The 16,879-nt window shown below is 30.0% G+C and overlaps 1 protein-coding gene across 1 annotated transcript; it reads left to right on the plus strand.

Annotated features, from left to right (window-relative positions):
- The first annotated feature begins 13,810 nt into the window (after positions 1-13,810).
- LOC7493230 (probable WRKY transcription factor 40) lies at positions 13,811-16,159 on the plus strand. Its single transcript, XM_002303816.4, has 4 exons — positions 13,811-14,150; positions 14,624-14,950; positions 15,075-15,191; positions 15,461-16,159. The coding sequence occupies exons 1-4, from the start codon at positions 13,992-13,994 to the stop codon at positions 15,815-15,817; spliced, it is 960 nt and encodes a 319-aa protein (XP_002303852.3). The 5' UTR covers positions 13,811-13,991; the 3' UTR covers positions 15,818-16,159.
- The last annotated feature ends 720 nt before the right edge of the window (positions 16,160-16,879 follow it).

A 16,879-nucleotide genomic window follows, 5' to 3' on the forward strand; every position in this document is an offset into this window, starting at 1 on the left:
TTGAACTATATAATAGAAAAACTCTTTTAAGTGAATTATATAAATTTTCCAAAAAAAAGTAACCTATATAAGGTCATTACACGCTAATATTTTTAATGTAAGAGAAAAAGAAATTGATTAGCCAATAATATTTAGCATGCTAATTTTCATTATTCACTTATTGAAAGTTGAGTCACAAGCATCATTATTCCATTTCTTTCAATTTTTACTTAGATTCTCAATATCATAATTACTTGAGAAAACATAAATAAAACCACGCCAAAATCCACCTACAAACTACTTAGTATATGTCTTTAACAAGTTGTACAAGGTATAATAATTAATGTCATCCAACTATATATCCAAAGTACATTGAAAACTTGTGTCGTGTCTCCCATGATGTCAAAATTGCTTATGAACTTCTCAATCTAGCTAACCTCGTCACCTCCAACAAGTGGATTTTTTCTCCAATTGTCAAATAAATTAACCACAAAATCAATCACCTTAATTTCCCAATGCCAGCACCATTATAACACTATTTAGAATGACTTTGTTTTTTCGGTTTAACTTGTTTATCAAAGTATTTTTTTAATTTTTTTCAATTGAAAAATTATTAAAATTATTTTTTTATGATTTTGCAGTGCTACTGACAAACATTAAAAATATATTAAAAAATATTATTTTAATATATATTTTCATTTGAAAAACATTTTTATTATTATTATCATCATCAAACACACAACAGACTCATAGAACTCTACATGATTATTATTTTTTTTAATTAGAAATTGATTTTTTTTAATGCAAAAAGGAACATTAAACTATCTCTGTAGGTGACAAACAAGTTTGCGAAGAAGAGAAGTAAATGCATGCATCACCTGATGGAGCTAGCTTGGTCTTCTCTTTAGTAGAGGTAGAAGAGAAGAAGGAATTTTCAAGATCATTTAAAAGTTGACGTGCAAGTTGGAAGATGATACGAAGACAAGTGTGACCACTTTTCCATTTTTCCATGTGTTGCTGATCTCATTCATGGCATCATAAGGGTAGCCATGGACGTAGCTGGGGTCAGCCATAAAGTTCCATGATAAACAAGTCATCGATTCGGCCGTAGGAGACTTCCAAGATGGTTTGGATCAGCAGGCTCATGAAGTTCAATTTATATTATCTTGATAAATATTTTGCAGTTTGGTTTTCTTTTTATTTATTTATTTTGGGGTTTGGTTTTCTTTTTCTTTTTTTTATGATAACAAGAAGGAAGGATAGTTGAGAATGATCTGAATAATACTATTTTTGTGCAAATATACCCGATACTGCTTGACCATTATTGTTAAATAATATTCTTCCTATGTTTTAATTTCAATATTATAATCAATTCAGGACCAAAGATTCACCTGATCATGACATAAAAATAGTCAAAAAGACCGCTTGGTATATGGTTTTTGAATCGAATCCTCTTTGTTCAAACAAAGTGTACCGGTTTCACACCTTTCGTTCAAGAAATTTGGTAGCAAATGAAAGGATGTCAATAGATACATTTTATTTGGATAGCATGCATATAGTCCTCTTGTCAGTCAATTCTAATTGGACAAGTAAACCATAGTAATAGGTTTAGAAGCCAGAATACCAGGGGAATTATTTTTCATCACATTAATTTGAATGATGGATAATTATAAGTTGATGTCAATCTTTGATTTTTATAATTGAGGATTTCAGGGGTTGACGACAGAGACTAGATTTTTTGCAAATACAGTTCTTTTTAAAGGATTTTAGAGATCATTCGATCATTAAGTCAGTAACTTTATTATAAAGATTTGCAGTAAATGAACATTAAATTCTAAAAATAAAAATGTTTGTTTTTTGTTTATGTATGATAAATGCTAAGAATAAATTGTAAGAAAATGAAGGTTTTAAACCCCTTGCTTAGGTTGTTCAAGGTGCCTTTATATATAGGCTTTTTTCTTTCCTCTTCCGAGAGATTGTAAGTCTTTTCTTCTTTATCAAACTCACAAGTGGTTGGGCTTGGCGTGTAGCCGCATTCAAGGGAATTGGGTCTGGCAAGGTATCAGACTTACATGTGCTTGAACCTGGTATGTAACCGAGTCCAAAAAAATTGAATCTGGCAAGGAACCAGACTTTAAATGCTTAGGTTTGGCGCATCGCGGAGTCTAAAAATTTTAGATCTGGCAAGGTACCAGATCCACAGGTACTTTGAACACGTAGCCAAAAAGAAAAGGCAATATCCTTACCTAATCTTTTTCTCCCGGGACCTAATTTTAATTTGTTCAGCTTCTTTTTAGTTTTAGTCCCTTTGGAATTTTATAAAATAATATCTTTTAGTACGAAGTATCATATGCTAATCATATATATTACCATAATCATAAGCAGGCAGTCAAGCACAATTATAGTTCAAAAACATAGTACTTTGGATAAAAAAATTCTTAATTAATTTTGCAAGTTAAAATTAATTAAAACATGTAGTATATATTAATTAAAGTGCTTTTAAGCTATTAATATGACAATATTATAATATTTTAGATGACTCTTCTAGGATTTAGCTTTGTAAACTTCAAAGTGGAACCTTAAATCTTGTTATGAAATAATTAAGTTGAAGGTGTGCACGGATATGCTATAATTACGACTATTCCTCTAATTCTAGATTAAATTTCAACGATCCGTAATTACAAATTTTTGACAATATCCTTTGCATCGTTTTAGACTATGAACCTCTAGAGCTAGGTCAATATCCAAGCTTCGAGATAACTTTTTACTATTCGTTATAGGATTTATAATCAAGTCATAATTAGCATCGATTGAATTGAATTATAAAGTTGATAGTAGATACTAACTATCGGTTTTTGGAAGAGAAACTTTATATCACAAATGTTGCAAAGAAATTTGACTCTAGACATTACATAACATGATTTAACCCAGATTAACTTGTTGAAAGAATATAAAATTCTTTTGAGGTGTTGTATTTTGGTTCGAAATGTTTTCATTCGATCGAAAGAATATAGAATTCTTTTGAAACATATATTTCAATGATTTTAATATTGATATGCTAATTTTAAAAATTAAAAAAAAATAATTTTAATATGTTTTTATTGTTAATAAATATCTTTTACATAAACACATTTCATTGTATTACCGAACACACATAGTTAAACGAGTAGTACTCTACATTAATTATTATTTTTTATACAAATCAAAATTGATTTTTAATTCAAAACGGACACGTCAAATATCTAAATTATCTTTGGAGGTGACAAAATAGTTTGCGAAGAAGAGAAGTAGCTAGCTAGGTCTTCTCTTTCAGGAGAGGTAGAAGAGAAGAAGGAATTTTCAAGATTATTTAAAAGTTGACGTGCAAGTTGGTAGATGATACGAAGACATGCATGAATCACCATTTTTCGATGTGGTGCTGATATCATTCATGGCATTATCGGGAGGGCAGCCATGGACGGAGTTGGGGTCAACCATCAAGTTGCATGATAAAACAAGTCATCGATTTGGTCGTAGGAGACTTGTAAGTTGGTTTGGATAAGTTGCTCCGATGAAGTTCAATTTATACTATCTTGATAAATATTTTGGAGTTTGGTTTCCTTCTTCTTGTTTGTTTATGATGACAAGAAGGAAGGATAGTTGAGATTGATCTGAATAATACTATTTGTGTGCAAATATACCCGATTCTGCTTGACCATTATTAATGTTAAATAATATCCTTCCTCTCTTTTTTAGTATAATCAATAATTAAGGACCAGAAATCCACTTGATCATGACATAAAATAAAATAAAATAAAATAAAAGACTGATTATTGGTGTATGGTGTTTGAATCGAATCCTCTTGTTCAAACAAAGTATACCAGTTTCACACATTTCGTTCAAGAAACTTGGTTGGTAGCTAGCTAGTGAAAGGATTTCAGTAGATACATTTTATCTGGATATATAGGATGAATATAATCATCTCCTCGGTCAATTCTAGTTGGACAAGTAAACCATAATGCAAGGTTTAGGTGCTAATCATCTTACCATAATGATAAAAACTATTTCCTTAATTAATTTTTGAGTTAGGATTGATTAAAACTTGTAGTATATAATATTTAAATCGCTTTTAACCCTTTGATTTGACAATATTAGTCTTCAAGAAGTGGTCACAAAATCGGCAATATCCCTCTTGAAATGAAGGCCTGTACGGATGCGCTGTAATTAGGACCATTAATCCTCAGATTCTAGATTAATTTAATTTCAACGATCATTTTTACAGATTTTGTAAAAGTTAATCAGAAGTTATATCTTAAAATTTTATTTAAATATTTAAATATTTTTAATTAGATTAATCTTTTAATAGGATACAGAGTCTAATTAATCAAGCGATAACATATTCAAATCTTATCTTTTTTATTTATTTTATAAAAATTAAATATATTGTAATATAAGTTTATGTAAATTTTAAATTTAAAAGATTTTTATTTAAGTATATATATTAAAAAATAATATAAATTATATCTTAAAATCTCACCTAAAAATTTAAATTTTTAAATTAAATTGATTTTTTAATAAATAATTTGTGTGTTCTTGTACTATTAACCTCTCTCTAGAGCTAGGTCAATGTCTAAGGCTTCGAGGTACTTTATCCTATTAAATTCATCGATTGAATTATAAAATTTATATTAGATGCTAACTATGTAATTATAGTAATTAACCTTAATCTCCTGAAAAATTATGAGCAGTATCCCTATATATGGTGGGCCATTATGTATATATTTTCGTGAATTTCATAATAGATATGGTAAGACCAACCATACAAGAGGAATCACAAATTGAATTGTGGATCAAATCCTTTCCACAATCAGCCATTAATTACCCCAGAGAAAAGGTAGGTACGGAGGGAGTTCAATGCTGCTATTTCACTTCAGCTGCCTTGGTTTATCTTCTACGGAATTTTATTCTTTTTTAATCAACAAGATTTTGAAATTCCATAATTATTCAGAAATCAAATTTAAATTCTATCACAGCGTGACAGATAGTTTATCAGGTAAATTCAGTTGATTTAAATAAATTAAGATTAAATAGTTACATAGTTTGTTTTTTAAGTGAACAATTCTTTCTTCGACGGTCAACATATCTTCTTATTAACTTATATATTAATTGAGATTTAATTTTTATTTTTGGACAATCTTACAGTCATGTTTTCCGCATCAATCTATAACCCATAATACCAATTTCTTTGATGATGAAGGGTAGTCCTATGAACTTAGGCCTGAGTAAATTACCTAAATTATTCAAAATATTTATAAAAATCGAACTGAACAGTTTTTAAAAAATGATGATAATTTTAATTAAAAAATCAATATTTGATTTTAGTTCCATAAATCAAAATAAATAAAAAACTAATCAAATTGAAAAAATCCATTATAAACTAAATATCCATTAAAACATAGTCCAATGAAAAAGCAAATAGATTAGATTAGATTTACTTGATTTTTAAAAATGTGAATGTGAACTAATCTTAATTTGCCAGTTTGTTTTGATTATTTTATTTTGATTTGATTTGATTTAAAATTTTATTAATTTAAATCTTGTTTAGATTTTTTTTTTATCCCAGTTGAATATAGTATTTATTTTAAAAAATAATTTTTATTACACCCCTTCCCCTTAACCGAGATAATTTAGTCGGATCTTATATTTTTTTAGGCACAAGATCTAATATTTCTAAAGTTTTTTTAGTCACCGTGAGATCGAAAATCTATTTCGAGAAGTAAAAGTGTGATCACGAAAGATAGACAATGTGAAGGATTTCTTTTAAAAAGGATAAAGTTATAGACTGATTAACTATACTCAAAATAATATATTTTTAATAATTATTTTTATTAAAACAACATCTTTATATTTATTTTTAGAAAAAAATTATTGATATCAATATAATCGACTGGGAATCAAGTTTAACTAGATTAACAAAACTAATAACAACATAATTAGAACAATTGGATTTTTACTAAATAAATATTTTTTAATTTAATTTGAAACTCAAGAATAAATTTATTATAAGAGTATGGCTTGTGGAGCTCCTGAAAGAAAACATTTTTATTTTTATTTTTATTTTTATAAACAAGTGGGGATATTATAAAATGGAGCGTGTCAAACTTGTGTTCAAATCGCAGTATACATTTATTCTCCTACTTTTCAAATTGCCTAGACCATTTCCCTGTGGTTCCTTGACCATTATGGATCTGGGACCATTGACAGAGATTAATATAATACACGAGAGAATATGCGTAGCAGTAGGTTTTAGATTTATTTTTTAATAATTATAATTTTGAATTATAAAATTATTAGAGATTTATATGATTATTAATTTCAATATTTATAAGATTAGTCGAGATACATGTAAGCTGATGCAAACACTTCTATTAATTTAAAAAAAAAAACACGAGAATCCAATCTTTCATCAACCTCTATATGTTTATCCGTGGAGTTTGAGCAGAAAGTTCAATCTTTGCCTTTTTTTTAAAAAAAAAATAGCACATTTTCTTCCCCTGATTATTCTAGCTGAAGACAGGTGAAGTGGAACTGGAAAGTGGAAGGAAATTAACAAATTAATTAGTGGTACCTTAATCACTCTTTAAAGCTCATTGGACCGACAGAGGAAGTTCGATCTCTGCCTGTTTCTTTGTTTTCCCTTCTCCACGTTGTTCCTTCACCGAGCTACTTCTTGTACTATCTGGGAGCCTTTATGGCGGAAGGGGCCCTCTAATGTCAGCCATTTTTGAAGTCATGGTAGCTGTTGAAATTCGAGTAGCTCAAGTCTAAAACATGTGGGTTGGAAATATGACCACAGATTACGAAATTTTGAATTCATGAACCTTTCTTCCATTACTGTAATAATAAACATTGGATTAATCGATCCAGTCTCGTGCGTGCTTTTCATTTTTCTACTTTTTTTCTCCGACTCGTAGATTAATTGGACATGGACATGTTCGGATTACAGACGTCGTCCCTGACCAGGGTCCATGAACTGAAAAAAATTAAAAAAAAATATGGCTAGCATTGATGAACAGGTTTTTTCTTCTTCTTTTCCACGACGACTGTTATTTACGTGCTAATTACTTTTTAATAATGCTAGTTTAGACAATAAGTTCATTCATTGTGCTTGTGCTCAGGAAAATAAAATTAAGAAGAAACAAAATATTAATTGTTTTATTACTTAAATTAAAAATATAAATATTGTTAAGGAAATGACTAAAAAAAAAAATTCTTTACAGGGGCCGGGGTTCTGTCAGCTCTCTGTCTCCACCCCTGCTTGTGCTAATGAAAGAAGAAATTCGTTTGATGAGTCATTTTTATTATTGTATAGTAGTTTTGATTTTTTTTAAAAAAATTCAAATAATTAGATTTGCATTGAATCTAACTAGTTTAATTGGGTTATGGAAAAATATGTGGGATATATATGGGGTCATGGTCTAATTCCATGGTTGAGTCTTGGGAAGCTAGGAGGATTAGGTGAGTGATTTTTGTCTAAAAGCTCTTGCTTTGTGATGAAGGACATGACCTGAGATGGTGACGTGCACCACCCCCACCGTCTATCCAATTTCAAAAAATGCTAAACAAGAATTCACGCATGTTTATATTGTTTTCCTTCTAATCTGGCTTCTCTACGTGGAAAATTGCACGATTAGAGTATCAACTTTTATGGCATGTTTTACATTTTCTTTTATCATTAGTGAGGTCCATAAATTATTTTTACAACGAATTTTATATTTATATGTGAAAGGATAGTACAATTCCACGTGTACCTCGAAGTTTTTTTAAAGGATAATTCCAGTATTTATAAAGTGAAAGTGATTGTTTTTAAAAATATTTTTTATTTAAAAATTTATTGAAATAATTTTTTTTATTTTTTAAAATTTATTTTTAATATTAGCACAAACCACTAAAAAAATAATTTAAAGTTAAAAAAGAATAAAATAAAATTTTATTTTTTTTAAAAAATACTTTAAAAAGACAAAAACAACCTTGTTAAGCACGCAGTTATAATATAATCATTTTATTGAAAACTAAAAAGGTTGCATATTAGGTTCCTTATCATGCCTTTTAAACATGTATAATTAGTTGTCTAATCCTCCATTTACAAGGTCAAGTCCACGTATTTGACAAGTCAATATTTAATTAGTTAATATCAACCTTTTTAAAATAAAGGTTGATTTCAGGGGCACGATACTGTCATCATTCACAATTAGTTAACGAGGTTATTTGAATTAATGGTAATGATTATTATTTAAAGTAATTTTTATTTATAAATATATTAAAATAATAATTTTTTAAAAAGTTTATATTTTATATCAGTACATGAAAATAATATAAATACATAAAAAAATATTAATTTAAAGTAAAACAATTTAATTTTTAAAAAATTATTTTTAAAATACAAAAATAAATAAACTCTTAATGTGTAATGACCATTAATCGCAGTGCCTTTACGAATCAATTCAAGTGGAGAGCGTAAGAGGGCATAAAAGAACCATGTGATAGTCGTGCAAGTTCTAAGATTTAAATAATCTCCTCCTTTGTAATTTAATGAAATACATAGTTTATTCTTAAGAGTCTTGACTGAATTAGTATATAAATTGTAGATCGGAAAGGAAAACTTACTTGTGAGAATTAATTTTTTTATTCCTGGATCAATTACTTCAGTGCCATTTTAATTACTAGAATCAAAGTGATATTCCACAGTACGAACGTCTTTGTAAATCTTGTCAAGTTAATACAGAGAGTCAAGATGGGAGAAGAGAAAGAGAAAACTATGTTCTTTCAATAATGAAAAACTTGTTATTTCTTTATGGGTTATGTCCCTTTATATATGATTAGAGAAGGCGGTTACTTCCTTTAGTAACTTCTCTAATAACTTGGACCAAACTCATCCATCATGGGCGGACCAGGCTAACCCAATAACCAACATAAATAAATTTGTTTCCTATACCTTAATTTTAGTAGCCATCCACACAATCTTCAAATTAAAATTGCTAGTCTTGATAGATTTATTTTTTTCTTCCAACAAATTGCAGTGTTCAATCTAAAAATTAAGTTTTTTAAAAAAATAAATAAATAAATATAAAGTAGATTGGTCACTGTGATCTCCGCTGTCTATGTCCATGAATTAGTGTCGTTTTGGCAGCCGACCAAGCTTGACATTTGTATATGCAGCCTGCAGGGAAAGGAGGCTTGATCATAATTTTTGGTACAGAGGAAAATCAGAGGTTATTATGCAAAGGGTGTTGAAATGCAGACTTTAATTTTCTTGGTTAAATTTATATGTACGGAAAGTCAAGTTATTGCTTTTAGACAGGGTGTACACGACCATTAACATTAATTATTTGTTAATTAATTAAGAAGACACTGAAAACACGTGGGGAAAGTGTAGTAGTAATGTATAATGTATGGTACTTTCCCCCACGTGTTTTGGTGTGGCATCGAAAAAAAAAACATTTGTTCTTTTTTAATTTTTTAATTAATGTTTTGTTTTCTATTTTATTCAATTTTTTTTATGTTATTCTACTCTTTTAACATGGATTTCAGGTTTGGTGGGTTAGCCTGGTTGATTATGGGAAGTTAACCTTTAATACTGAGTTAATTAGAAATTAGCTTTCATGATTTGTTTTATTTTATTTTTATTAGGTTATTCTAGTCTCATAATCCGATAATAGTATTTAATGGGTTAACCTGAGTTGACTCGGGTTGTTTTTTATGTTTTTTTATAATTTAAATTTTTTATGATCTTATCATTTAATATTAGATCGGTTGAGAATTTAACTTCACAATCTGTTTTGATTTAATTTCTATAGAAATATTTTAGTTCCATGATCAGGGTTGTGAGTTTTAGTATTTTAACCCCGATTAAATCAGGTCTTTTTTTTATTGGATTGTCTCTGTCTCATGATCCGGGTTACAAGTTTGGCTAGTCAATTCAGTTAACTCGGTTTTTTTTAATTGACTTTTTTTTTCAGTATCATCTTTTAATATTGTGTTTGATTGAGAATTAGACTTTATGATTTATTTCAGTTTGATTTTTATGATCGATCCCATGACTTAGAAATAGTGCTTAACGGGTTAGTCCATATAAACTTGACTCATTTTTATGTTGTTTTTTAATTAAAATTTTTACAAATTTTATTATTCAACAATGAGTCCGATAAGATCAATTGATAATTGAGTTTTATAATTTGTTTTGATTTGTTCTTTACAGAGTTATCATAGTCTCATGATTAAAGTCACGGATTTGGCAAGTTAATCTGGGTTAAATCATGTTATTTTTTTTTCATATTGTTATCTCGGTCTTATAACCCAGGTCATGCATTTGGCGGATGGACTTAAGTTATTTTTCATGTTTATTTTTAATTATTTTTTTTTAGTGTAATCCTTCAACATTAGGCTGATTGCGAATTGAACTTCGTAATTTATTTTTATTTTTTTATATGGGATTATCTCGGTCTTATGACTTGAGTTGCGAGTTTGACATGCTAACCCGAGTTGCTTTTTTAGATCCATTGTTTAATTGATTTTTTTTCAATATTATCCTTCAGCATCGAGTTGATTGAAAATTAGATTTTATAATTTATTTTGATTTGTTTCCTATGAGGTTATCATAGTCTAATAACTTGAATCACGAATTTGATATGTTAACTCGGGTTGATCCAAGTCAGCCCAATATGTTATTATCTTAATATTAAAAAAAGATATCATCTTAAAAAAAATATATTGAGATGAATTATGTTTTTACAGGTCGTGTAGCTTGTTTTTGGATTTCTAAAGTCAATCGAGTCATTTCAAGTCAAGCCCTGCAAAGTTAAAAAAAAATTCAATTAAAAAAATATTAACAATATCTTAATATTTTTTTATATATTCAAGATAAACAAGATTTGATATGCAGTATAGGGTCAATTACCTAGTGGACTCTAAATATTGGAGATGGTGTGTTTCACGCCATATATGTAATAGTTCCATTCGTCACATTTTTATTATATATATATCACTTGTTTTATTTTAAAAACATAAAAAAATGTTTGATAAGAAATTAAAAAATGGAATGTAACATTTATAAAAATATATTAAATTATAATTTCAAAAATACGAGAAATGATGATTTTGAAATGGAAGGTTTTTAATTTTATTTTATGTAACTTTAAATATCTTAAAATTACAAGAATATCACTATGTATCTTAATTAAAAATAATTTAGTTCTATTTACTTAAAAAAAAATGAGGGATCTTAAAATTATTATTTTTACTTATGTTTTTTTTTTAATGATATTTGTACCTGAGGTCAAACAATTCACGATTCATTTGAATAGTTGGCTTAGACGGCAAGAAGAAGATTTCTTGCCCGTAAGGTCTCGAGTTCGAGTAAAATCGTTCAATTCTTGAAAAAAAAAATAATATTATATCTGTATTCAATTAGCTACTTTAGTTGACGCTCAAGACTTTGGCCTGGACATGCACAGGTTCCTGGAGAGATTTTTTCAATTACACCTGGATGTGAATGACATCTCTCCTTTTTAACTCAGCCTAGTTGATTAACTCGGGATTAATTGACTCAGATTTGAACCAATTTGGTTTGAAAAAGAAAATCCAACTAACCCAGTTAAAAAATTTAGTTGACTTATTGACCCAGTTAAAAATTTATCATAACAACATTATTTTTATTATTTTATTTTTTTAAAATTGAGAGTTTCGATCCGTGAATCAGATTTTATCCTAGATCTAGTTATAATAGTGAGCCCATTGCAAATAAACGAAGGTCACGTGTTCAAATACTTTCTTTGAAGCATGTGAAAATAGCTCTAAAAAAGTCAACTCTTGACTACTCTGACTATATAAATTATGAACGATAAGAGAGTAATTAGTTTTTTTTATAAAAATAAATAAAACAAATAACTAGAATTTTAATTTTGATGGCGTTTAGTTTTTCCAGGTAAAATTTAATACTAAACTAGCATTTATTTATTATATCAAAGTCGAATGAATAAAGATAATGAAAACATAAATATATTTGATTAAAAAAACATAGATAAAAATATAAAAATAATTTTTTTCTAAGATAATTTTAGAATGAGTTTTTGTATTTCTAAAAGAAAAGATACATAAAGGACTAGGGACGATATTATTATTTTGTATAATAAAAAAATCCTTACAAGAAACTTTCAATTTCAAATTTGTTCATTAACCAAGATATCTAAGTATAAAAGTAAGATAAAAATAGTTATTATTATAATTTTAAAATCCAACTTAGGGTTGATATTAGGAAATGCTTGAGGCATGGGTCAGAGGATCAATATAAGAATAAAAATGTTTAATACCGTAGTTTTAAAACCTGACTTGGATGTTGACTCAAGACAAGGCTTGAATTACAGGTAAGGAAGGTCAACCTGTGTTGATTCGAGTCAATTTAAGAATAAAAATGGTTATTATTATAGTTTTAAAAATTGACTTGGGGGCCAACCCGAGATAAGACGCAGGTCACAAGTCAAGGGGTCAATGTGGGTTGGCTTGAGTCAACTTATGGATAAACGTGGTTATTATCATAGTTTTAAAACCCGACTAAGGAGTCGATTTACGGCAAGGTCCGAGTCATGGGTCAGTAGAGTCAACCCGAGTTGAACCGATTTTTTTTAAATCGAAGCAGCCTCTTTTTGATTTTTTTTAAATCAACAGGTTTTTTACTCGTGTTTTATTTAGGGTTGACTGAGTAGTGGGTCAACTCGGGTCTTGACCAAGTCATGTGAGGTCAAATCCTTCCTCTATGTTTTTTAAACCCAAACCGATCAAATCCTGAGTCAACCGGGTTTTGGGTCAACATGCTGGGCTAGTTTGAGTTTTATAATTAATGTGATTATAATATTATTGTAACTCGTGATTATAACCAAATAGGATATAGAAGACAATCATTCTGTTTTTTATACCACTATCACATATTAATTAGTTTTTATTTTATTTTCTATCTTGTAACTCGCGATAGCGTATCTTAAGAGTAGTATAACCTAATAAAAAATAAATATAATATTAAAAAAAAAATTAAAAAAAAATACATTCATAAAAAAATATATTAGAAAAAAAAACTAATTTAATAAATAGTAGTTTTTCAGGAGGTGTAACAATTCTCTCAAACACTAAATTTTAATATTACTTAAATATTAATGGCATGAATTTCACAAAAATAAAAGCGTGAATTAGCAATTTTTTTCATTGTTCTTTACCTTTTACATTGTTATTTTTTTTTTTAAATCTGAATGTTATTTTTTTAATAGCACTGACTCAATCTCAAGGGGTGTAGAAAAAACCCTTCTCTTTCACTATTATTTATTTATTTATTTTTTTGTTAATAATTAAACCCTTGTTGAGAAGGTCAAAATGGCCATGAACATATGAAATTGAGTTACCTCCACCGCCTTCCTTAGAAGATAGGCATGGAGGGCAGCTGTATCAAGCTGGATCTGCACCTGGTCAGCATTAAACTTCCAAGGACTTGACCTTACACACGCATGCAACACACAGCACAGCACCACCCATTGTTTCTATGGCTCTACTCCATACTACAACTCCTTCGCCTTTATTTGGTGGGCGCTTGACTTTGACAAAAAAAAATTGTCCCGTTGTCAATTCCCAACCGACAAGGTCTCGTCCACCAATCTAACTAAAAATTAAAAGCACATGCCAGCTTCAGATCTCGTGTGAGCAAAACGTATGTGTACCTGCTAGGACTGCTATATATCTTATCTTTCTCCCTGTCCTTTCCACCAAGTTTCCACGACCAGGCCAAGTTGAGCCCTCTTGAATTCTCTATATATACCCCAGCTTTTGCCTTCATTTAGCAACTTCTTGGTTTTTAGTTTTACTACCTACTGCTGCAAGGATTTTCAAGAAAGATTGAAATAGTCTAAAGATTATACAAGCTTCTAGCTAAATCACCTGGTCAATAAATTTGAAGGCGATTGTCAATAAGGACCCGTTCGATCAAGGCGGCTATGGATTATTCATCGTGGGTTGATACTTCTTTGGATCTTAATATTAATCCTTTAAGAGTGAAAAGTGAAGTTCCGGTAGATGCAGAAAGATTTGGGATGGCAAGAGAATTGAAACCCACTTTCATGGATTTTCAGACCAAGCCTTCAGCCAAAGAAGAGGTTAGCTTTACATATACATACATACATACATACATATATATACACAGATACTCATTTTGCAGTAATCTGTTTATGTCTCTATGGTTTTTTGTTGTGTACCTCCTTTTTTTCATGGTTTCTGGCCATCAATTGAAGGCTAAATACACACGGCTTCGAGGTTTTGTTTTTCAAACAAACTTCAAGAAAGAACTAGATATGATGAATTCTTGTCATTTAATTTCAAGAAAGAATTCACAATATGATGAACCCTTTTAAATGTTTTTGGTGCTTAGGAAGCATTTTTTATATAACATCAAAACATTGTTTCATGAAAAAAATAAAAATAAAAAGAACTTGTACAAAAGAGACTACCAGCTATCAGCTGTCTTTAAGTTTTAGCTAGGAACTTGTTGAGCTTGATTAGAGGGTGCTTCTGAAATTGGAAGTCTTCTTGAAGTTTTGAAGTTGATTTTATTTTGTTTAATTAATTCCAGACTGGAGCTTTGGTAGTGGAATTGAACCGAGTGAGCGAAGAAAACAGGAAGCTAACTGAAATGCTAACTGTGATGTGTGAGAGCTACAATGCTTTAAGAAGCCAGTTGATGGATTACATGAGCAAGAATGGAGAAAAGGAGCTTCTTGCCCCATCAAAGAAAAGAAAGTCTGAAAGCAGCAACAACAACGATAATAACATTGTAATGAATGGGCACTCTGAGAGTAGCTCAACTGATGAAGAATCATCCAAGAAACCAAGGGAAGAAGTCATTAAAGATAAGATTTCGAAGGCTTATGTCAGGACTGAAGCTGGTGATACAAGCCTTGTAAGTCCATATAATACACTCCTCAGTTGCAAAAATCTTGATTGCTTCCAAAGTTTATAGGTTATGTTTTATATGCTATGTACATGTTTTCATGGGTTGCTAAGCAATTGCATATCTATTGCAGATTGTGAAAGATGGATATCAATGGAGGAAATATGGCCAAAAAGTCACAAGAGATAACCCTTCTCCAAGAGCTTACTTCAAGTGCTCTTTTGCTCCAAGCTGCCCTGTCAAAAAGAAGGTGAGGCCAGAATCATAAACACAGTTCTCTATTGCTTATATACGAGCATCGAGTCAATTTCATCCATATCTCACATGTTCTATTTAGCCGTACGGTGGCTGATAAATCGCATATAATCAGATTTCAACTCCCATGGACTATGAATTTGTCCAAGTTTTCTTTATAATCATCAGTAAATGAAAAAAGGTTTTAATTCCAACTCCTGTTTGGAGTGAAAAGGCTGAGTAGAATGCTAAAGATGCTTCTGTCTCATTTTGTGGTTCATTCAGGTTCAAAGGAGTATCGATGACCAATCTGTTCTAGTGGCAACTTATGAAGGAGAGCACAACCATCCACATCCTTCAATGGAGGCAACATCAGGTTCAAACCGTAGTCTAACACTCGGTCCAGCACCCTGCATAGCCTCCCTAGCCTCATCTGGGCCAACCATTACTCTTGATCTCACAAAATCTAAGTCAAGGAATGATGACAGGAGCTCAAAACCAAGAGCGGATACGCCTGAAGTCCGGAAATTCTTGGTGGAGCAGATGGCCTCTTCGCTGACGAAAGATCCCAATTTCACTGCAGCACTGGCCTCAGCAATCTCAGGAAGAATGTTTCAGCAAAATCACAGCGAGAAGTGGTGAAATTTCAGCTTTAGATAGGAAAAGAATTATCTCTACCAACTTAGTTGGAGTTTTATAAATTATGTAGGGTTCCATTAGTACACAGGAATACCAGTTACAGTACCTATTATCCAGAGAGTCCAAAACTTGAGATAAGGGGTGTAATCCGAAAAAAGATCATTTTGAATTTGGCAATGTATTTGTAAATACATCATTTGATACATGGGGGAACAAAAGGTCCCAAGGAAGATAGCACCTTGAGGATTGTATATGATTACATGAAGAATCCAAAACTCATTTTGAGATTCAATAGTTGGATTTGGGTTTTTTTCCCATTTAATGGATAATGGCCTGTTTTTCATATATTTTTAATTGGTATAATCAACCATTAAAATGAATGGTCTTTCAGAGTCAAGGGTAACCTTGTGATAAGAGTGTGAGTTTTAGTGTATTTTAATGGATTATTGCCATTTGAAGACATCTTGGGGAGCAATTGTACATCAATTAGATGTCCTAAATTGACTGTAAGTGCGCAAGGTTCTGGTTGGCCAAATGGCTATCTGGTTAGCATAACTGGATTCCAGGACCACTATAGTTATGTCATATTATGTTCTTGAACTTTCATTTAGCAAAAAGTATATGACTTCCAACCATCCAGAGCTACTGGGGCTGTCTCTCTCTCAAACTTGATTTGAAGCATACGTTCCAAGTGCAAAAACTAGTGTGAAATTAAACCAAGGTGGTTGGGATTTGAAGACTTGAGGATTGGAATATAATCTTTTCAGTCAAAGAAAACCGGCTAATTTGACTGGTTATCAAGATTTTTTGCGGGCTATTTTGACTTATCTGTGGGTTCATTGTGTTATAATTTTTTAAAATATATATATATATATATATTTATCTTATTTTATTTATTAAAAATAAAATAATATTTTTAATTTAGCTTTTATATAATCTCTTTGTATTTAGATTAATTAAAACACTTCAAAATATTATAATTAATAAAAACTGCAAACTTCTTTTCATTTATATTCGTATTTGTTTTTTGTTAATTTGAATTTTGGATTACTTTAACAATAATGT

Source organism: Populus trichocarpa, chromosome 3, assembly GCF_000002775.5.
Source record: "Populus trichocarpa isolate Nisqually-1 chromosome 3, P.trichocarpa_v4.1, whole genome shotgun sequence".
NCBI lineage: Eukaryota > Viridiplantae > Streptophyta > Magnoliopsida > Malpighiales > Salicaceae > Populus > Populus trichocarpa.

Coding starts and splice junctions, on each gene's coding strand:
- LOC7493230 (XM_002303816.4), top strand. CDS start 13,992: ATGGATTATTCATCGTGGGTTGATACTTCTTTGGATCTTAATATTAAT. Junction 14,151..14,623: donor AGCCTTCAGCCAAAGAAGAG/GTTAGCTTTACA, acceptor AATTAATTCCAG/ACTGGAGCTTTGGTAGTGGA. Junction 14,951..15,074: donor AAGCTGGTGATACAAGCCTT/GTAAGTCCATAT, acceptor TATCTATTGCAG/ATTGTGAAAGATGGATATCA.